At 39.5% G+C, this 24509-nt stretch overlaps 1 protein-coding gene across 5 annotated transcripts in view; it reads right to left on the reverse strand.

Moving 5' to 3' along the window:
* Positions 1 to 24509, reverse strand: part of LOC126337002 (uncharacterized) — a 189959-nt gene that overhangs the window by 128992 nt on the left and 36458 nt on the right. For 3 of the 5 annotated variants that reach the window (XR_007565030.1, XM_050001245.1, XM_050001246.1), the window contains exons 3-5: positions 5121 to 5333; positions 3283 to 3592; positions 903 to 1053 (exon numbers count right to left, since the gene is read on the reverse strand). Coding sequence is in view for 4 of the 5 variants with exons in the window: in XM_050001245.1 (XP_049857202.1) it covers positions 903 to 1053; positions 3283 to 3592; positions 5121 to 5333 (674 nt within the window). In the remaining variant the exon portion in view is untranslated. The remainder of the gene's footprint in view (positions 1 to 902; positions 1054 to 3282; positions 3593 to 5120; positions 5334 to 24509) is intronic. The other 2 variants (XM_050001248.1, XM_050001247.1) reach the window with 1 other exon arrangement.

Here is a 24509-nt window from a genome sequence, read left to right on the forward strand (position 1 = left end):
CTCAGGTTTCAACGAGACACTGTTTGCTTTGAAAGGCAAACCACTTCAAATGACCACAGCTCTGTTGGAAACAAACATTCTGCAACCACTAACATGCATTATTTTATGAAAGGTCCCGTGGAAAACAGCTTGCCACTCATAGCTATAATGTGAGCAACTCTGTACCTTGCTCAAACTGTATTTCAGTTCCATTTTCTTCACTGTCATTCAACAGAAAACTATAAACACATTGCAGTACATGAACTCTGCTGCATATTTCTATAAATTCTGTCCTAAGAATGCTTCTTTAAACTTACACCTCCTCGTATGTTGCTCTTAAGCCTGGCTACTAGCTCTTTGCATGCTTCGCCTTCTATCTACTCGTAATGCGCTGCGTGAAGACGTGTATAATGACACCATATGTTGTACTCCTTGGCAGAATTAAATACTTTATGGCAGGCAAGGCACTGTGGACGTCCACCCCTCCCCTCAATATATAGAACTGTATCCTCCAATTGAGGCACAGGACTACCGCAACTGATCACAACTGCCACTGCCATGGATTGTTGTACGAGTTGCGGCCTGCGCACAGTGGCTTTGCTACCCCCCTCACCCCATATTACACAGACCCCAAGCCACTACAGCGAACACTCCTCCTCTCTGGGGCACTTGTGGAACAGCCTGGGCTAGTGGATGCAGTGGTAGAACAGGAAGCATGAGTGGTGCTCAAGTGGGAGCTGGGAAATGGTTAGAGAAGTTTTGCTATTCCATCCTGGACTTTCCACAGTTTGATACTATCATACAATATTTGTTTGAGATCATGTCCTTGCATTGCTGGTCATGTTGAAAGCAATGATCATCCCAGAGCAGCATTAAGAGTGGATAAATATATAATTACAAATTGTTCAGTCTGAATAACTAACCTTCCACGGATCAAGACGGCTCATTTCTTTCTCCGCTTCTGCTTTCAGTCTTTGTTGGTTCTCTGGAGTAAATTCACCTTCAGCTAACCTTTCTCGCCACTCAAGACATGCTCGAGCAAAAAATTCATTATTTAAACCAGAAGAATTCAATCTGTGGAAAGAAAACAATTTTATAAGGCATTTTAAATGCCACATTACAGCTCACATTTTTACACTTATTTGTAATGACTGTATCAAATTGAAAGTATAGCTAACTACATAGCTGTAAATGCTCTATATTTAAATCTGAATTTTGAAAGTTACTATACCAAAATGCAATTGTGAATTAAATGGTGATGTTAATTTTAAGAAAATGTTTGTTTTTTGTTTGTTTGTGTGTGTGTGTGTGTGTGTGTGTGTGTGTGTGAGAGAGAGAGAGAGAGAGAGAGAGAGAGAGAGAGAGAGAGAGAGAGAGAGAGAGGAGTTACACATGAAACCCCTACCACAATATTACAGTCTATTTTAATGAAACAATTCTGCTACAAACTTGTAACATTTAAAAAAAATTCTACTACTCATCAGGAACAAACACGCAAAGACCTAACCCACTGTTTTTCTGAACCAGGAGTTTATTTCTCAGAAAACGAGTAGCGGGCAGAATTAAGAGGACCACTGCATTTCCTCAAGCTCTTTATTTTTAGTGACTAAAGGAATCATATTTTTGAAAACACTTAGATCACTTCCCAATTTCTAACTGTTCATCAATTTGCTAAATACACTCTATTTTTATGTGTTCCACTTTAGTTCCTGAGTAGTTTTCTGTTTATATTGCCACAACAACATAAGAAATGCAACTCACATTAATTCCAATGTTAACACATTTGGAAGGATAATGGCATGCATTCATATGTGAATTGTCTTATTTTACATTCTTCCTATGTATTTAGACAATGTGATTGATATTTCCATTAATCTCTTACTTTGTCAATACTCTTTCAGTTAATTATGACTTCACACACCAAATGTTTTTAATATATCTGCCGAGGATTTCATGTTCTGCAACTATCTCTCTCATCACTCCTACTTCCTTGGAACCATGTGCGTAAGGGGAAAAAAAGTTATGTCAAAGTTAAAAACTTTTTACATAGTTACAGCTTGTTATGTTTTGATGTAGTCAATATTTTCCTTAAATCGTCAACAACCCCCACCCCCACCTCCCCATCGCAGTTTTCTCCTTCACTACCATCCCATTTATTTTGTTTCACTCTTAATGGACACTCATATTTTGGTTTCATTGTAGTCATTTAATGTAGCAACTTTGTTGAAAGGCATAAACGTTATTCTATAAACGATACATTAACCTTTCTTAATAAGACTTTGACAGGCCTTCCACCATGTTTATCAGCTGTATTACTTCAGCAAGATACATAAAGTTATTTTTCAATTTTCCCAAAAATAACACCTCCCCCCCCCCCCCCCCTCTCTCTCTCTCTCTCTCTCTCTCTCTCTCTCTCACACACACACACACACACACACAAATAAATGCATAATACACATTCTGTTAATATCCCACCTATTGTGCATTTCATTCTTTTATTATTGCTGTTTCTTTATTATGAGACTGATACATAATCTATAAGGAAAGCCCAAACCATGAATTCATATCTGCAAGGAAAGCCCAAATCATGAATTCATGTTCTTTATTATGAGATTGATAATCTGTATGAGATTTATAATCTGTAAGGAAAGCCCAAACCATCAATTCATGTAGCTCATATTTACAGCATGGTCCAAATTAGAAACACAAATTGTGGACAATGCATTCCTTTAATTTTACGCGTATTTATGAAACCTCTTATAATTTTTGTATTACTGTTGTTAAATTTTATCACGGCTTGACTAATTACCATTTGTCCACAATAAATAATGGTCAGAACACACATCTGGACATACATGTACACTACTCTAATTAAATATGTTATTTTCCTTATTTTTATAAACCTCGAGGACTTTTTGGAATAGAACATTGCGCCAAAAATATTATCATTAGAAGAATGTACAGTATTATATCTAAATAACAATACGGCACCTGACAACTTACTTTTCCACGGCAACATTCTTGAATAAATGCCTCACAGAGTGCTTGCCACATCAGATTTGTATTCAGTCTCAAGCTTTTGACAACTTCAGCTACTGTCATTGTCAAAAGATTTCAGCAGGCCACTTAACAAGGTGCCTAATAGCTTACTACAATCTCCTGACAATGGCGATAGAGAAGTCACCGAAAGCACAGGACTGAACATAAGCCTTGAATATAGGCCTGACATGGAAAAAACTCTGTGAACCATTTATTCAAGTACAACACTTGTTACATAAAATACTGATGGCAAACTTTACCTACCTTAATGAATTATCAGATTGTGTAGATATGCTAGCTCTGTCAACATCTGGGAGAAGTTGAACAAGCTTGCGCTGATACAGTGGAGGTAAACTAGAAAATGTATGCTTATTCAAAAGAGCTCTCAAATTGGTATTAACAAGGATTGAATCTGGTGTTTCAAGATCAATACAGCCTTCCTTAGTTTGTTCCAACTGTGCAGCTGCAGAAAGTTTCTTATTTGACCTTTTTCTTGGTTTTATACTAAATCCAGGTATAGAGGCCAAGACTTCACGCATTGTTGAAGGTTTGGAGGCTATGCAATTGCCTTTTGCTAAAAAGAAAATATGAAATGAGTCAGTACTTAAGTATGTAATTACAAATGTAATATAATGTAGTGAGAATAAAATGATAATTTCCATTTTATAAACTCAATAAAAAATGCAGTAACAGCTGTAGCTGTTTCTCTTTACTGCAAACTCTTTATTTCCAATTTAACAGAAACTACTGAAGATACATAGAACTTCAAAAACATGTAACACATACAGGTATATTAAAGATACAATGTGCACACAGATAAGGACGTCATACAGCTACTTAATGCTTCTATTGTGAAAGAGACTGCTTGCAGTGAGTGTAAGAAGATGGTTGCCCATGTGAATGATTTTGTGCCCAAAAGTGAATCATCTGTTACAAGTGATTCTCAAGTACAGCTTAAAAGACAGATCAAAAAGCTATACACCACTCGAACCATGTCAACCATCAGATTCTGGACTCTAAATTTTAAAAATTCCACTTTACTGAATGTAGAAAGCTCCAATGCTACACAAGGATAACTGATACATTAAATGTGTCTGAACTATGGTATCCAACAGACAGTTGCTGTAATCATACGAACAAGCATTCCAGCTCCACTCTGCCTTTTCTCACTACAACCAGAAACACTGGCATTATCTGATGTCCTGTGTTCATTGTGTATCGTGATTATGCTGCAACATTTGTTTTTACTCTGCTTTCCCTCCACTGTATCTTTCTGAAACTGCAAGCTGCAGCTAATTTATTGGTGAATGATTTGTTACTTGACAAATCTACTGTCAATGCAGACATACTGATAAATTTATGGAGTTTTGGTATAGCCATAAAAAGGTAGATTACACGAGAAAGAAGAACGAATGAAAAAAAAAGAAAGGAATGACAACAACCACCACCAATCCTAAAGAGAGTAATGTATCTTTCTGTCCTTCTGAAGACCTAGAAATTCAAAAATGCTCTTGTGGTGTACATAAATCTGCATGCACCCATTAATGAAACATACACAGGCCATGATGAAACACAGAAGCTGTCATTTATTTGTTACTGGCAACGAGGAATTGCAAAATACTATAATTTTCAAACACAACTGAATTTTTTCAGTGCAGAAGCAGTTAAGATCTTTTACAGATTTCTCATAATCTAGGATAAAGGGTAAAGCAATCTACAAACAGGGAGGAACATGGAATCAGAAAATTTTCACAGAATACCAAGTATTCACAACGCTAGCTCACGTCTACATCAGCATGTTTATGACAGCATCTTTAAAGGGAACTATTGCCACTACAATGTGATGCGAGTTCAAAGAATGTTTCACAAAGAAACATGACATTCTGCAAAATATTTGCAAACTGAAGCTACACATTATTAACAACAAAGTAACAATGACAGCAGTTGTGAAAAAAAAGTTCAGGGAATTCACAGTAATGCCCATAGATAACAGTCGACATAAAGAGAAATACATTGCAATAGTGGGGAATCGGAATAAGAGGCTATTTTGCTTCCTGTCTTACGAAATTAATCAAGAAATTTCTACACTATTATGGCATTACCTGCATTGATTGTAGTGTTCTTCCTGCGCCTTCTAGCTTGCTGACGCAAAGCATGCTTAATTACTTTCTTGCTATGAGTATGTGAGATTCTTGCACTAATATCTTTTAAGGAATCAAATGAACATCCGGGCATATTTTCCATGCTACTAGCATACAACTTGGTATCACGAGACCTCTGTTCACATTTGATGCGGCTGCATCTCTCTGATGTTCCTGGAGTTGGTGACACAAAAAATTTAACTCAGCTGTTAGTAAAATAAATAATGTACATAGCACACACCTAATATGAATATTATTTATGACTTTATGAGAGAAATACTTTTTTTCTTTACTTTCAATGAAAATGATGTGCATCAATAATCTGAGATTATAGGCACCATATGCCCTGCAAAAATTCTGTCACCTTCATGTTAGGGTGATAAAGGAGGATATAGTATGGATCATATGGGATACCTGCAAATACATCAATTTTAGGCAAGTGTGGGTTTTACAAACTGGAAAAAATTCTTGCTTGCTATTGCAATGAGCAAACCGTAACTCTTCTTGAGAGGCTGTTATTTATTACCAATGCCTTAAAACTGGATGCTCTTAACAGAAGGGAGAAAGATTAATGTTCAATGTCCCATTGAAACCTGGTTCAAGATGAAACACTTGTTCAATTGGACACAAATGGGGATCACACAAACCAGGGATTTGTAGAAAGGAACTTCCTACCATTTGCTTCCTGCCATTTCCGTAAGTGATTTAAACCACACAAAACACAAATCAGCTAGATGATGACAAGAACCACACATTTCTTGAAAGAGAGTCCAATGCCTTCACCAATATACCACCTCACAATGTTTCTCAGTTGTGGCTGAGAAAGTGTAAGGTTCTTAAAGATAAATAACAAGGAACTAGTGTGACTGGCGGTATGAAAACTGTCAATAGCAATACCAAGCGCCACATCCTGACTGTGAGCAAAGAAAATAATGTAAAAACTGCAAATATTTGATGACGGCCTAGAAAAGTACTTCTTTCAAGTAGGAAGGGTTCAATGCTAGATTTAGAGAGAAGTCTTCAATAAAATGAATGAAATTTACAATCATAGATAAGCTGGAATGCAAATGAATTAAACCGATCCACAACTGAAAATCAAAGGCGCCATGCACTTGGATGGGTCACCGTCCAAGTCTGCCGCCAAGTGCTTTTGGCAAGCGTGGTGCACTCGGCCCTTGTGAGGCAAATTGAGCAGCTTCTTCACTGAGTAGGAGCAGTACCAGTCACAAAAACTAACAACAGCCAGGAGAGCCGTGTGCTGACCACATGCCCCTCTGTATCAGCATCCTGTTATGCCTAAGGTCTGAGGATGACGTGGAATCCGGTCTATAACATTGGGCCTTCAAGGACTGTATGCACAATCGAAAGCAAAAATCAGAACATCTCAGGAAACGAAAAACAAAATTTGTATGCAGAATGTGTATCATGTTATGGAACAGATCATAACGTGATTCTCATTCTGATTTACACTGACAGGTCTTCGAGACGGCAATTGAAAAACTGTGAAGTCAGGACAACAATAGTCCAGTATAATCTCTTAAGACTTTCCTGGCAATTCGTTATCATCTAATTGAGATCAGCTGTTCTGCCACTGGTTCCTATCTTCCCAACAAGGTATTTTAACACCGTAACTCTACATCTTCGTCAGGTGTTCCCTGAGACTAGCTGACCAGAGCCCATATTTAAGCCTGCCAAGTGCCCCGAGTTTCGTCCATCTTCCGCTCCGGATTGGATGTTCATTCTTTGGCCTGCACCTGTGAGACGCACTTCTGCACAGCTGTAGGTGTTCCTCATTCTGTCTGCAACTGCGGCGGCAGTCTCCTGTCTTGGTGGCTGCATCATGGTGTTCCATATTTGCTTTGAGACTGCAAGATGCCCTTCTGCACTGCTCCAGCTGTTTTGCACCTGCTGCTGCCGTCTCTTGCGGCAGTGTCAGACTCCTGGTGCCCCGTAGTTAAGTCTGTGGCCACAAAGCGCAGTTCTCACATCTCGCACTGCTGCTAAAGATCCGTATTACATCTGTGCTCACTGCAGCAGTCTCTTGCACAAAGATTGCCATCCAATTTTCTATATTAAGTCTTCTCCATACCAGGTGTGATCCCTGAGGTGTCAGGTTGTTGTTGTTACATATCTCATCTGTACTTGCTGTGGTTGTCTTCCGCAGCAGTGGACACTGCCTGGTGCCCGTACATGGCCTGATCCTGTAATTTACACCTACAATTGTCTGAGATTCATTACTGAAGATATTTTCCCCAGTGTTTCCATAGTAGTTCAAACGCCGGATACCACACAGTGCTGTGATGGTATCCTGCTTCCTGACTAAGTTTTCTGCAATCTTTATTTCAGTTGATTCACTGATGATACTATCCCAGAATCTGCAGGTTTGGGCCAGGATCCTGGTTTTATTGTAGTCCATGGCATGTTCACGCCCCAAGTAGTGTTTTGATATGGCCGATTTTGTGACTAACTGAAGCCTAACATGTCTTTGGTGTTCCTTAAATCGTAGGTCCACCATTGTGGTAGCTTGTCCAATATAAGTCACACCGCATTAACAACATATGTGATAAATACCCGGTTTTCTTAACCCCAGGTCATGTTTGACTGTTCTGATTTTGTTGGCCAGGTAGAACTATTTTAGATATTGTGTTTCTTCAGGATTCTGCTGATCTTGGCGGAGACAGGCCCTGGATACAATAGAAAAGCTATCTTCCTAGTCTCTTCTTTTTGTTCCTCTTCCAGCGTATCAGGTCATCTGGTGGAATTTAAAGCTTTGCAGATGTCCACTGTCGAATACCCACTGTAAATGGACACTTGCTGGAGATGTTCTAATTCTGTTGTGAAGCCATCGAAGTTGGAAAGTTTCTTGGCTTGGTGTACAAATATTCTGAATACCCTACTCTTCTGTGCTGGGTGGTGGCAGCTGCCAGCCTGTAGATATAAGTAAGTATGTGTTGGTTTTCGATACACACTGTGGCCAATGGTGCAATCTGCCTTCCTCCTTACCAGGACATCCAGAAAAGGAAGCTGACCATCTTTCTGTAACTCCTTGGTGAGCTTAATGTTGGGCTGTTCTGAGTTCAGATGGTCCAAGAATTCTTCAATCTTTCTCAGCCTTGGGTCCAGGTGACGAACCCACATATCTGAATAAACACGCCGGCTGGTAGGTTGCAGTTGTAAGGGTCTCATCCTCTAACTTCTACCTAAACAGACTGACCGCTAGCAAAGAAAAGTGATCCACCAATCACCACTCCTTCAGTCCGCTCATAGAAACGGCCTTCAAATATGAAGTAAGCAGATGTTAAAATATGCCTTATATCCAGCAAAGCTTCTTCAAACTTCTCACCGATCAAATTGAGCATATCCTGGAGTGTTACTCTGGTGAAAATGGATAACGCATCAAAACTGACCATGATGTCTGTGTCCGAAATATGCAAGTTTTCGCAAGCTGAGGCCCTAACAACAGCCATCTACCAGCCAAAATGTTTCTTCATATATGTGGATGACGCATTCATCTTCTGGTGCCATGGCCAGGAATGACTGACAAATTCTTGAGCTATCTGAACTCATGACATGCCAACATAAAATTCATCATTGAGCTAGACAGAGATCAGGTCGACAGCTGCCATCATCAAGCACAAAAGACTGGGGTGCTCAGGGCACTTGGACACCAAGCCAAGACACTTTCCGATTCTAGCAGCTTGACAATGGAATTAGAACATCTTTAACGAGTATGCACTGACAACAGGTATTTGACCAGGGACACTTACAAAGCATTACATCCCACCAGACAACCTGATCTTTTCTATGTCTGTCAAGATTAACAGAAATCTGAAGAAACGTGAAATTGAAAGTGTATTCTGTCCGTTCATCAAAATCAGGGCTCTTCTTGGATTAGTCAAGGATTATCTGGGGCTATGAAAACCTGGTATTTAGCACATATTTTGTGAATGCAGTATATTCATCACACCACCAGAACAGTGGACATAAGACATAAGGAACATAAAAGACATACTAGGTAAGGGTAGGCCACAACATCAGCAATAGCAGAACACTGCCTGGAGCACAAACACCCTATGGATTATGATAAAACCAAGACCCTGGCCCAAACCCTAGATTATGGGATAGTGTCATCAATGAATCAATTGAAACCAAGATGGAAGAAAACCTAATCAATCGAGAGGCACGATACCAACTCAGCACTGCGTGGAATCTGGCATTAGGATTACTATAGAAACACCAGAAAAAAACTCCCACCCCCAGTAATGAACCTTAGTCAACTGCTGGCATAAGCAAAAGGAAGAGTCCACATATGAAGCACCAGGCAGCGGCCACCACTGCAGATGGCCACAGGGGCCACAGACAAATTATGGAACATCAGCAACCTGAGACCTAGGGAGAACACTTCGTGGGCACAAACCAAATATGGAACAACGCGAGGCAGCCGCCAACACGGGAGACAGCTGCTGTGGGCAAGGATGGAATAAGGAACATCTGGAGCAGCAATGAAGTAGGCAGCCTGAATACGGAACACATGGCGACTCATACTGGATGGACAGCATATGGAATGCCTACAGCAACGCAAATCTGCAGATAATATACCTTGTGGACACGGACGAAATCCAGAAAAACATGATGAGGCCGCAACCACCACAGGAGACTGCCACAGCGTGCTTGGATGGAATGGGGCACGGAACACCTGTATTGATGCGGACGTGCACCTTGTTGGCGTGGACCGTAGAAGGAATATGGGATCTAGAGCAGATGGCACAAAGAACTCCAGGAACAGCCCAGGATTAATTATTGGATCCAATCATCCAGGCAGCCTGGGTCAGGAATGTCTGGTGAAGACGTCGAGTTAAGACAACAAAATATCTTGTTGGGAAGACAGAGCAACAGAAGCACACTCAATCTCAACAAGATGACACTGGCTCAATATATACAAAGATTTGAAAACTAATTCACACTGGCACGTCGATTGCTTCAGAAATATAAATGGAAGGTTTCACTGACAAATTAGGTGTGGTCAATGAAACGTAACACACAGGTCCAGCAAAGAACAAACTTGATTCCAAAATGTGAGATGGTTGGACAACAATAATAATAAATAAACATTTAAAAAAAGGAAAGTAATTGTAATTTTGATGAAATAGTTCACAGGTGAATGGCCAGACGTTAGTGACCAAAAGGCACAATATTTCAACAAGCAACCATGCTATCATCATCAAGAGCACTAATCAGCAGAGCACCTGGCTGTCCAACACAAAGCTTTGATCTCTCTTCACTGCCCCTTTCATTGATCTAATTCTGTATCTGCCATACATGGCCAACATCATCTCTCAAGTCCCCCCACAGAAACACTGCTCTGTCCTAGGTTCATAACCAATGTAACAGCATGGTGGCAGCTCCTCTACTGCTCCTCAGCCTCCCCAAAGTCAGTTAATTGTGAGTATCATCATCATCATCATCATCATCATCATCATCATCTTGATAGTGAACCAGCACATCACTTCCTGCTTACACTGTGGTTGAGTTTCACGCAGCTCACTGTCCTGTGTGTTCGTTGCACCCTGCGATTCTGTTTGTAATCATTTTTACTGTTGCAGGAGTTACTTTGTTGTTACAGTTGTTGTGTGGTAGTGAACAATGTTACAAAGAAGTACATTGAAAGTTATGAGTGGTGAAGTTCTTTGTCATTCTCTTGGCCAGGGGACTACCATAGTACCAGATCAATCAAGAGAAATGGTAACTAGTCTGAGACTGGAAAACTTAATGACAGTCCGCTGCTTTCCATTAACAATGTGATCGATGAACCTGTTGCAGCACTGAATAAAAACAAAAAACTATAATGAAGATTGTCAAGTAAATGTTCAAGAAAGAAGCTGGAAAACATCAAAGCTTGAAACACTGGGGAGGGGGCAGGGGGGGAGGGGGACTTTCTTTGGACAAACAAATTAAAAATACAGATTTATTTACTGAGGACGTGATACCTGTTAAGATCATTATCACAGTAAGAAACATGCGGCACTCGTAAGTTATCGTCACCAATAATGGACCTGATGGTTTTTGTGTGTGTGTGTGTGTGTGTGTGTGTGTGTGTGTGTGTGTGTGTGTGTGTGTCCTTCAAGGCAGTCACACATTCTTATTCACAGTTTTGCACGACCTAAAATTTCTTGTGGACGTTGCTGGGGCTGTAAATTGTTGATGGGAAGGGAGGATATAGCTGTAATGCAAAGTCAGTTTTTAAGGGACATATGAGGCACAAATATCTATGAAATGGTGTGGGTTATTTCTGGTCTTGTTGCCAAGTGGGACTGGACAGATAATGCAATTAATGGAAGAATGGCAATGCCTTCAGGGCAAGGGGGGGGGGGGGGGGGGGCAAGAGTTATTCTTTGCCATGCAGGCACTTTATAATGTTTTCTCTTGAAAGGTCTCTTGCTTTTTAAATCAAAGGAGACAGGAGATGATTATGAAGATATGGACCATGTTATGTTTACAGAGTGGTCCATAGAATCACTAATTCAAAATCTCTTAAACTGTCAATAACTGTTCTAGATAATGTTTCATACCATTTAGTTATTGCTGACAAGCAACCCACAAAGGCAGAGAGAAAGGGGGAAATAATCGACCACAATGCTGATGTATGTGTTAATCTTAGAAACGTGGAGCTTATGAAACTAATCTCTCTATAAATCACAGTTTCAAATACACAAAAACTACAAACTAGCAAAAGCATAGTATCGTGTGGTGATTAAACACTACTTTATGAAAGGCAAACCGCCTCAGGAGACTTAAAGAGAAGCTTGATAAACATTATGGTGACTCTGCACCTTCGATTAGAACAGTTTATAAGGGGTTTCAGAACTTCTGGAGTGGCCACATGGGCACAAGTGATGCTGAACGTTCTGCATGCTCTGTGGAGGTTACGACACCAGAAATCATTGATAAAATCCCTGATATGGTGATGGATGATGGAAGAGTTAAGGTGCATGAGATTGCTAGTGCTTGGGCATCTCGAATGAATGGGTACATAATATTTTGCATAAACATTTGGAAATGAGAAAGCTATCCGCAAGATGGGTTCCACGATAGCTCACACTTGAAAAAAAATCAGAATCGTGTGAAGTGTTGCAAGGATGGTTTTGCAGCTGTTCAGGAAGAAACTGCAGGACTGTAAGCACCATTTATTCACTGGGGATGAAACACGGATACATTACTATACTCCTGAGACCAAACAACAATCTAAACAATGGTTTACCAAGGGAGAATCTGCACCAAAAAAGGCGAAGACCATTCCTTCGGCCGGAAACGTTATGACGACTGTCTTTTGGGATTCGCAAGGAATAATCCTCATCAACTATCTGGAAAAGGGAAAAACTATTACATCATTATTGTACTGTTTGAAAACCAAGCTGCAAGAAAAATGCTGGCGACTGGACTGCAAGAAAGTCCTTTACCATCACAACAATGCACCAGCACACACCTCAGCAGTTGCGATCGCAAAATTAATGAAAATAGGATTCCAACTCATTTCACATACCCTCCCCCCCTATTCTCCAGAATTGGCTCTCTCGGACTAGTATTTGTTCCCCAATTTGAAGAAATGGCTAGCGGGACAAATATTTTATTCAAACAAAAAAGTGATTGCAGCAACTAATAGCTATTTTGCGGACTTTGACAATTCGTATTATTTGGAAGGTATCAACAAATTAAATCATCATTGGACAAAGTGTACAAGTCTAAAAGGAGACTATGTCAAAAAATAAAAAAGGCTACCCCAAACGCAAAGTAGTTTTTATTTTTGCACGGACTTTTCAAACGCCCCTCGTACGTGTACAATCGTGAACCTATTATTTTAATCCAATAGACTTAATATGGTCCCAAATTAAACTTTTTACCAATGAGAGTGATGTCAATGGAGGTCCATTATCACCATAGAAATGAAGCCAAGTTGGATTCAGTTGTATGTGTGAGGTGGAACGTTTAACAAAATTATATTTTTGTTAAGTTTTAACATTTTAATAAGATGGCCTTATCAGTAACCAAGTACAAATGAGTTTGTCTCAGGCATGCAATAAATATAAAGCAAAATAAATATCATTGTTTATCTGTTTCTTGTATTAGTTTTGTTCCTTATCCCAATACAGGACGGTCTATTTAACACACGTTTTCTCACAGCATTAACCACACATAAATCTTAGGTGTCTCAGAAAACTTAATAACAGAGTAATTATAAACCTATCAACTTGTTTTTTGTAACAGAACCTTACAGGTAACCACTTGGCACTTGACGTGCCAGTGGATCATAATGCGTCATATTTAATTGACATTATCTCATGTGGGAAAACTAACAGTGGTCTAGTTTGAAGTAGATGAATCTGTGATGTATTCTTAAGATTTCATTCACCTAACTTCAACAATAAAAAAGTTTCCTGCATTTCGAAAATTTGGTAATTGTGTCAAAAAATGCATTTTTGTAAACTGTCAGTGTATGGTATTAATAATTTGTTTCTGCAGATAAAATTAAAAGGAATATAAAGAGCAGCTCACATGGAACACACTGATTTCAGTTACATATTTATAAAGTGAGTAGTTTGTGAGTTTGAGTAAGGTTTTTTTCGGTGTTTGGGGAAGAGACCAAACAGCAAGGTCATCGGTCACATTGGATTAGGGAATGATTTGGAAGGAAGTCGGCTGTGCTCTTTCAAAGGAACCATCTCGGCATTTGACTGGAGTGGGGTATCGGCGAGGACCATTCGCAACCGTCTCCATGAAGGTGGGCTACGGTCCCGCACACCGTTAGGCCGTCTTCCGCTCACGCCCCAACATCGTGCAGCCCGCCTCCAGTGGTGTCGCGACAGGCGTGAATGGAGGGACGAATGGAGACGTGTCGTCTTCAGCGATGAGAGTCGCTTCTGCCTTGGAGCCAATGATGGTCGTATGCGTGTTTGGCGCCGTGCAGGTGAGCGCCACAATAAGGACTGCATACGACCGAGGCACACAGGGCCAACACCCGGCATCATGGTGTGGGGAGCGATCTCCTACACTGGCCGTACACCTCTGGTGATCATTGAGGGGACACTGAATAGTGCACGGTACATCCAAACCGTCATCGAACCCATCGTTCTACCATTCCTAGACCGGCAAGGGAACTTGCTGTTCCAACAGGACAATGCACGTCCGCATGTATCCCGTGCCACCCAACGTGCTCTAGAAGGTGTAAGTCAACTACCCTGGCCAGCAAGATCTCCGGATCTGTCCACCATTGAGCATGTTTGGGACTGGATGAAGCGTCGTCTCATGCGGTCTGCACGTCCAGCACGAACGCTGGTCCTACTGAGGCGCCAGGTGGAAATGGCATGGCAAGCCGTTCCACAGGACTACATCCAGCATCTCTACAATCGTCTCCATGGGAGAATAGCAGCCTGCATTGCTGCGAAAGGTGGATATACACTGTACTAGTGCCGACATTGTGCATGCTCTGTTGCCTGTGTCTATGTGCCTGTGGTCCTGTCAGTGTGATCATGTGATGTATCTGACCCCAGGAATGTGTCAATAAAGTTTCCCCTTCCTGGGATAATGAATTCACGGTGTTCTTATTTCAATTCCCAGGAGTGTAGAAGGACACCCAAAGTACTATTCTTGTTTTCCCGCAGCAAGACTATCCGCTTCTGCATTTTCTCTCTGTTGGTATGTCTGTGCACTGATCCTTGAGTACTATTTGAAAAGGTTTCCAATGACTTCTTATGCTCCTGAATTAAGGTTCTCAATTTTTCCCAGAAAAGCCTCATGCTATTTCGCTTCTGATAACGTTGTGATAAACCATCAGTCAACTGGAATGTTTCTAACTTCCTGAAATCTTCACTATACTACAAGCATGGCTTTGTTTCATCTGACAATCATAAATTGGCGAAAGAGAGAGTAGTCTCATCCGAACAACCAATCACTGGAGTGATAGATTAACATTGTCAAAGAGGCACCGTATAGCAACTACCAATGAATTGAAAAGAGGGAAAGGTACACACACTAGTGTCTTGGTTTCCTCTAAGCTTGATTGCAATTCTACCTGCCTACATAGCTTCTCTTTTTCCTGCTGTTGCTGGGAATTCTACCCCAACAATACCTGTATCTGCTCTGTCTATAGCAGATCGTGTCTGGCATTTTTTTGTAATATACTACTGCTGTTCACAACAACAATGAATAAAAATAGAGCAACTGAACTCCCAAAATATAAACAATAATTATACATTAACCCTTTTGGCATATCATTGCTAAACAGAACTCAGAACCATCTTATGCCAAATTACCAAGTTATCTACAAGTACTACACATGCATAACATAACTCTCATACATGGGATTTCATGCCCTGACAGGTTATAAAACTTACACCGAACTGATGTTAAGCCTTTCGTGCTACAGACATGCACTCCGCATTCTGTGCTGAGGACAACATTGTCGTAACTCACCAAATGCTGCTACCCATGTTGAAAGACAGCATTCTGGCCTCTTTGAAATACTTACAATCTGATCTGAAGAAAACTATTTGGTGACAAAATTTGATTTTAGCAAATATTCCAGACTGCAGACACTCAATAAAGGGCTGAATTTCTTTTCGTTATTCATCATCACTGCATCAAATTAAGTAAATCACTTGGCAAAGTTTTATAGAGTTTGCAGAGATGATAATGCATTGCATAAACTTTGCATACGGTCAATTTTAGCTCATACACTGCCGTATATGAAATGTAGATAAAATACTCAAATTTTATTTAAAAGTGAGAGTAGAAAAATATCTCATTTAATTCTCTAGTTACTGGTTTTCATATCACACAGACGGTCCCACACGACATGCCCATTTCTGTCTCTGCCATTGGGATTCAAATGGTCATAACAATAATGATATTTCATACAGCTCAAGATACTGAAACAAGATTTTCTGCAAAAGACAGGATGCAAAGCAGCATGTATGTTGTATGATAAATACTCTAAACTTTATAATCAAAAGGAAAGTTGCCACTCATCATATAGCGAAGATGCTGAGTCGTGATAGGCACAACAAAAAGACTGTCGAAATAAAGCTAGTAAGGCCTTACTAGCCGAAAGCTTTATTTGTGACTGTCTTTTTGTTGTGCCTATCGCGACTCATCATGTCTGCTATATGGTGAGTGGCAACTTTCCTTTTCATTATATTGTTACATTCCATCCCGGATTTTCCACCTTTTTTTTTTTCTCTGGGATATGGAAGTAATACGTCCACAGCAGTGATAGTTCGGCAGAACATGATGCATAAACACATCAATAGCATTTAAGGAAAACCCAGTAGCTGCATTTAAACATTTCCTCATCACCCAGGGAGCAGTGAAGCACAATGTGTTACCTCATCCACACAGCCATAGTTAGCTAAGTTTCCTTAAGATTCCCCTTGAATAGTGACAAATCCACAGGCTCTTGTGGTTTAACAAATGACGCCTTAAGGATCTCTCCGACTTTACATGGCCTGAACTGATACACATTTACAGCTGAAAGGCCATCAACAAAGAAAAAGTTCATTTATAACACCACAATAAGCTGGTAACTGTAGATGCAGGTCAATGCTCTAGATGTAGCTCCACTGCCACCGAGGTCCAGAGGTGACAGCCAATTCTGACACCAATGTTGTGACTAGGGGAGCTGGTGCGCCACTGTGAGGAGCAAGCCAGGCATAGAGTGAACTTCAGTGACCCAATTTACACCCACTGGTGTCAGTGTAATAAACATTTTAACCTTGTACTGAGTTTACAGAGTTTTCAAGTGTCTTCAAGGTGGCAGTAAACAGTCAGGTGTACGTATGTGCCTCAAAGAAGTGCTGACATCTTGTCACCAATACGTGACGTCACCTCATAGGTTAGTGAGCCACACCTGCTTGCTCTGCTGGCTGCAATGTGGGAACAAGAAAGTGTCACCTGTCCAGATGTCCTGAGATATAGTGTGGCTCCCACCTCAGCACTCCCGTTGACAGCCTGTAGTGCACTCGTGTGACGATGGCCCTCTGTGGTCCAGTATGTTGGTTGGCATGAGGACTAGCCTGGCATTCACAAATCAGCCAAATATTTATGAATCAGCCTAGGGGGCTCTACAAATGTGCCATGCCTGGTCTGTGTAGAGATGACAGCATGCAGATTGTCTGTCTGCCATGGCCTGTAGTGGAGGAGGGCTGGCCAAACACCCAGTAAGTAGCAACAGCAGATCACGGCTGCGGTATGCGCCAGGCATGCTGTGCTTCGGTGTTGAAGTCACCAAGCATTTAGCAAGCAGACCATCAATCAGCTTGTCGTGTTTTCGCTGGTACTCAACGGACTGTCATTCTCTCTTGTTCTAACGACACATACAGAATAGCAATGTGACTGAATGTGTCTTTGAGCTCTGAAAACCACATTATTTAGTAGATTGAACCTGCGCCTATGACGCGGTGGTGCTGGTGTACGAATCCATTTGTCCTCGTTTATTGAGCCAATCGGAGTTCCTTAGCTTGCTGTAGTAATTGAGTAGTTATTCTCGTTTGCTGGGCTTGGATTTTTCTGTCTACATTTGACTTTGCAGTGGCACTATGGTGCTGAAGATACAAGTATTAATTCACACTGCCTTATTATGTACGACATTGATGGTTGTATTTCTGCCTTCCTTGCTCAGAGGTTGTATGGCAATGAGCATCAACGTTGTTTAAAAATGTCATGGAAAATATCTTTCTATGTTTTTTGGTCTTTTTCTATTTGTCTGTTACCTTATAATACACTATGCTGTATGTTTCTATGGTTAAATTTTTATAACTGCAAGTATAAAATAGGAATTTTACGCCCAAGGGCACATTTTGCCCAGGGTTGGTACTCCATGAGACCATAATTCTTATTATCTTCCCTACAACCGTCTAGCTTAGGCAAAATTTGCCCGTATGTTTTTCTTTCTTTTATTCAGTTGGCAACCTTGAACATGAGTGTTCAGTGGTTTGTTGAGCATCTAATTGTTGAGTTTCACTTTCATTGTTGATTTTAGACTTGCCATTATTACTATTAGCAGTTTGTCACAGTAGAGCGACGCCTTTATTGCAAAGTACAGTTTGTAAGATGAGTTATAGAGGGTTGAACGACACAGAAGTTCTTGCAGAACTGTCACTCGATGACGAATTACCAGATTTAAGCGATTTTGAGTCAGATCATACAGAAGTAGAAAAGGATTCCAGTGAAGAAGTGGAGGACAATGAAGAAGAAACAAACCCTGCAGGTAATGCTCCAAATAAATATGTTACAAGTTCTGGCAGAGTGTATCTTGCAGAAGCTCCAAAACATAGTAAAAGGGATTTTGGTAACATAGTCCGTGAATGTCACAGAATAACCAGTGCTGGGAAAGTAGCAAGCATATGTGAATCATTAAAAAAAAATTTCGCTCCTGAATTAGTACGGAAAATACTTGACCATACAAATGAAGAAGCTGAAAGAGAAAACGTATCTCCCATTAGCAATTCTGAAATATATGCATTGATGGGAATTTTAATTCTAATGGGAGTTTACCAGGACACCAATATTTCTTTATCTGATTTATGGTCAAATTTATTGGGAAGAGTGATTTGTAGAGGAGCTATGGGTAAGACAAGAGCATATCAGCTATTGAAAATTCTTCGCTTTGATGATAAAGGCACCAGGTCAGAAAGACGTGTACGTGACAAATTTGCGCCGCTGTGTGAAGTATTGAATGGAATATTCCCACACTACTTCGGAAGTGGACTTGACAATACAATTGATGAAACGTTGTGTCTCTTCAGAGGTCATTGTCCTTTCAAAGCTTTCCTCAAAGACAAACCTGGAAAATATGGAATATTAGTCAGACTGCTTTGTAGTGCAACTGAACGATACATAATAAAAATGGAAGTGTATGCTGGAAAAGACAGCAGACCTGCCAGTGAACGAGGTCCTCTTGAGATTGTGAAGAGACTGGTGGAGCCAATAAAGAATACAGGCTACACTGTCACAACTGACCGCTTCTACACTTCTGTGGAGTTGGCGGACAATCTCTATCAAGACTACAAACTTACACTGCTTGGGACACTCAAATCAAACAGAAAACATGTACGGTAGGAACTTAAGATGACAGCAGGCAGATAGCTGTATTCCTCCAAATTCACATTCACAGACCCATCTTCTAAGAAGCCGCCAGTAACAATTGTCTCTTACATCACAAAAGAAAAACAAACAAAAAATCTGTTGATATTGTCTACACAACATCGTAATGCAGAAGTAGAAGTTGATACACCAAAAAAGAAAACACACATAAACCTGTACTATAATTCCACTAAGGGAGGAGTGGATGTCTTAGATTAAATGATTAGAACATACTCTACAAAAAGGAGTACAAGAAGATGGCCACTGTCAATGTTCTACAGCCTACTTGATATAGCTGCAGTTAACTCATACACACTGTTCAAGATGAATGCGCCTAAATGGAAGGAAGGGAAACCAAACGCCAGGAAACTGTATCTCCATGAATTAGGCCACGAACTTTTGGAACCATACGTAGAAGGGCGAGCCATGGATTTGAAAGGACTCCAGTTGCCTATTATTTGCGCAATGGGAGAGATCCTAGGAAAGAAATTAGAGGTAAACAAAATTGCTGCAAATGAAGAACCAACTAGGAAAGCAAGGTGCTACTTATGCTTGAAGAATACAAGTAACCAGAGAGCAAGAGGCAATATCACAGAAACCAAGTTAACAAGTGGAAGCTGTGGGTGCCATCTCATTCAGAATCAACCATTTTGTGTGCATGAGGTAAACATCATCTGTAAGTGAAAATATTCTCTCCACGTGAAAAGTGTTTTCCGAGAGTTTTCAATGCACAATAACATGTATTTTAGCAAGTGTTTTCATTTCTGTTTTTGAAACTTTCTCTCAATGACAAAGCTGTATTATTCAGTTAATAGATCAAAGAGTGCTTAGAAACTTTAGACAGCCTTTGTATTCAATTACAAACCTTGTTATCTTGTGTACACAAACTTTCTTTGACCAAGATTTGACCATTCTTGGTTGTTATATTCACCCTTAAGAGTGTTAAAAAATTAAGCTTTCAATTATGTTGTCAATATTTCCTGTTAAACTAATATCTCAATGGAAACAGAATTACAAAAAATAAATACATATTACAACAAATTACAAGATTTATAACTTATTGTAACACGGTCAAAATTTGCCCTTGGTTGGTGCTCCCTGTAACCTAAAATACCTTGGTGTTTCTGGGGTTCTCCCCCCCCCCCCTCTTTTTTTTTAAGATCTCAAAAAGTCTTTGTATGATGCAGGGATTTTTAAAAAGAACTTATGCTTTTAAAAAGGAAAGGTATGTAAGTAATAGAATCTTTGGTCTTTTCCTACTGACTCAAGTTGTTTCAACTTTAAACGTTAAAATGTTTTGTGTAACATACGTGCCAAATGCAAATGTGCCTTTTTCGAGAGGGTAAAGGAATATTACGAACTTTTACCTGTATACAGTATAGCAAACACTGATTACTATTCCAAGTATATGGCCTAACGAACAGTTGATATTCAATCCTTCTGTTTCATCCTTTAAAAGTTTAACAAGTTGGGAGAAATGGTCTTATACATTACTGTAAAGATGAAAATCTATACTTTTTTTTTTTTCATAAATCAGGATAGAGAAGACCAAACACAATGTTTCTGATACTTCAAAGAACATGGCACACATTTAATATATTCAATTTTCTACTTTTTATTTCCTTTTGGCTATTTGTAATGGGGAAGATGATGTAATGATAGAAGTGCTTCCTCTTCAATCCCCATTTTGAAACTGATATGACTCGTGGAACACACAGTTAAAGTAACAATTTGCAAGTTACAAATTGTGCACAACAATCTGCATCGAAGGGGTCACTTTAGTTTGTTTCCAGAAAAAGAGTGTGTTTTAATGCAGGAGAGTTCAAAACAAGGACCAAAACAGGGTTGGTAATAAATATGGAAGTACCATTGCCCTTAGCACAACATTTAAAAATAGTAACAATACAGACTGATAGTCAATGAGTCAACTAAAAATGAACATTTCTGAATCACAGTGTGACTGACAAACACCTACATAAAGACTGATACCCTTTAATAAGAAAGGGAAACTGCAAACCATCTTCAATAGCCAGGACAACAACATAAATAATACTTTAAACAGACAATGGGATTAGTTAATATCACAGAAGTATAATTCAATTCAATATCATTATATGAATTCAGAGCACACAACAATGTTGGTACTGTCAATGACTGTCAGCTACAGTCATAACATTCATACTCTTCATGACAGTGCCAAATAGACTCCAATCAGTTGAGTGATGAATTTCTGGATGCAACAGGTTTCTGTTTAAAACACCTAAACTCATAATTTCTGCTATCCACATCTCGAATTTGTAAGGGTTCAAAACCAGAAACCCTGTATCTCACACAAAAAGATGAGCAATATACATTTACCACACCTACTAGTCACATACGAGACTGAACAGTGGAATAATCCTTGTACATATTTGGTAATTTCTTTTTTCTTTGATGAATGTTATGTTTGTCTGGAATTAGGTTGTAACTAATCTATTACATGTTCTAAAAACCATAAACAAATAGCACAACTGCATGTGCCCCGTTATTAAAGAAAAAATGTACCAAGGCAAAATTAGGGACAGCATTCAGTTGTCTAGTGGAACAACTATAGTGTATCAACAACGCCTTTAATTTCTACACATTTTGGTGATTTGGGTGAAAGTGAATAATGTCTGATATGGTTTAACTACTAGAATATGACCTGGGGAACACACTTCTGCAGCAATCAGACTAGTTGTAGGTGTAGAATGGAATACGTGTTTAACACACTGTAAGTGCTATACTTATTTTGCTAACAAATGAAGCATGTTGTAGTGTCTCACACCTTAGAAGTATCATGATATAATTAAAGAAAAATATGGCTTTACAACTACATCAAAGCAATTCAAATGCGAGTAGCTAGAACTGTTACTGGTAGGTACAAACAACAAGCAACTGTTACAGAGATACTGCAGGAACTCAAATGGAAATCTGTGGAGGAAAGGAGACATCTTTTTGAGGAACATTTTTAAGAAAATTTAGAGGACTGGCATTTGAAGCTGACTAGAGAATGATCCTACTGTTGCTGAAATATAATTCACAGATATGAGAAATTAAGGCTCACAGATCATCTTTTCGCCACACTCTATCTGGGAGAGGAAAGGAAATGACTAGTAGCGGTACAAGCTACCCTCCGCTACGTACAGTACGGTACGGTACGGTACGGTAGCTTGTGGGGAGGGAGGGAGGGAGGGGGGGGGGAGAGAGAGAGAGAGAGAGAGAGAGAGAGAGAGAGAGAATGTGTGTGTGTGTGTGTGTGTGTGTGTGTGTGTGTGTGTGTGGGTGTGTGTGTGTGTGGGTGTGTGTGTGTGTGGGTGTGTGTGCGCGCGCGCGCATTTAGTATGTATGTATGTATCTATGTATATGTATAAGATTTCTTGCATTCAAACTTAAATCACTCTAGGCCTCTGAGGGAACCAGGGTGATGCTTTATTAAATCCCTCACTGATTATCTTGAAGTCTCAAACATGTAACTCAACAAAACATTATTTAACATGGATTCCAAAAACTTGTTTGTATCAGGTTATTTATGAACATATACTCAAAGTTTTGATGTGAGAACATTTAATACTAATGAATGTGGCAATTCCAGAACTTTCAGACTTTATCTCATCACAGGGAGCCATCATCATTTTCACACTCAGATCTGAGTTGGTCTGACATGCATTTGTGGTGAATATTATCTAGCAACTCAAGATAGGATACCAGTTCTAATACGTAAACAGTACTACAACAGTCAATTAGAGAACTTGCAGATGATTCATAGAACTGCAAGAGAAAATATATGACAGCATCACCAGTTAGTCTGATAATGCATTTCAAAATATGGTAACCAATCGTCAAAGATTAGACATAAAAACTCTACAGACTTATTAAAATTTAAAGTAATGTCCCTCATTTTGAGCTCTGGAGTTAAAATTTGCACAAATCATTTTCTCGTAAATGTTTACACAAATAATTTTCTCGGGTGATAACCTGAAACCAGTCTTTTTGGTCATTATCCCACCCTTTTATGGGCAACTGTGTCCCTTTATGGTTATAAGCTTGGTCAAAGAAGAAGACAGCTTTAGGTATGTCATGCCTGTGTGCAGAAAACTACCTTAGAAACAGAGTATATTTATACGCATGCATGCTGCAGTAACAAAGCAATTTATTACACGACAATTTTTTGTAATTTCATTGATGACAGGTGGGTTGTTTGTGGTACATCTAATCAATACCTGGGCTAAGTAGATTGAAATGATTAGTAACAGTAAGCTATGCACCTCAAAACTTACAGTGAATAGAGCACATCCACACTATACTTACACATGAGTAAAATACACTTTGAATTTATTACAGTGGAAATAAATATTTACTATCAGGTGAAACAGACAGTGAAACATAAGAAAGCAGCATGAAATGGGTCATGGAAGAAGAGAAGAAGGAAACAAAGACTTAATTCATCTCACTTAAAAATTTCTGCTAAGGAATTAAAATCAGAAATTATAAGTAATGCAGGAAGAGAGGGATTATGTTACTCATAAGTATCTGAACTATTTTGTCACTGTGTTCCATATTCTGCTATCTTTTACTAATCTTTTCATCTCTGCATAATTATCATGCTGAACATCCTCTATAACCCATTTTGCATAACCTAGACTGTGTCTGCATAAACTACTCTTTTCTCCTACTGCTCCTTTCATCACTAAGATATGTTCTACTGACTACTGTTGCAGATGCACTACAAACCAGTTCTTCCCTCTGGTTACAGTTTTTCTATCACTTACTTACTCTTTAGTACTTTATTCTCTGTAGCACTTACTCATTTCACACTTCATCTGTCCACTTAATTTTTAACATTCTTCATTATCACCCCCTTATAAAATTCCTAAGGGGGTGATATTGAAGAATGTTAAAAATTAAGTGGACAGATGAAGTATGAAATGAGTAAGTGCTACAGAGAATAAAGTACTAAAGAGTAAGTAAATGATAGAAAATTTTATAAGGGGGACTATGCTCCAGACTGAACGTTGAAAGGCATAATCAGTCTTAAATGATGATGATGATTATGATGATTCAATATCACCACATGTCAAATGTTTCCAGTTTCTTCTTCTCTGCACTTCTGATAGCCCAGGTTTCACTTTCAGTAAGTTCTTCCTTCTTTCAGGAATGATATCTTAACACCAGCAGAGTTCATTTAAACAAAAAGGC

Source organism: Schistocerca gregaria, chromosome 2 (genome assembly GCF_023897955.1).
Source record: "Schistocerca gregaria isolate iqSchGreg1 chromosome 2, iqSchGreg1.2, whole genome shotgun sequence".
Taxonomy (NCBI): Eukaryota; Metazoa; Arthropoda; class Insecta; order Orthoptera; family Acrididae; genus Schistocerca; species Schistocerca gregaria.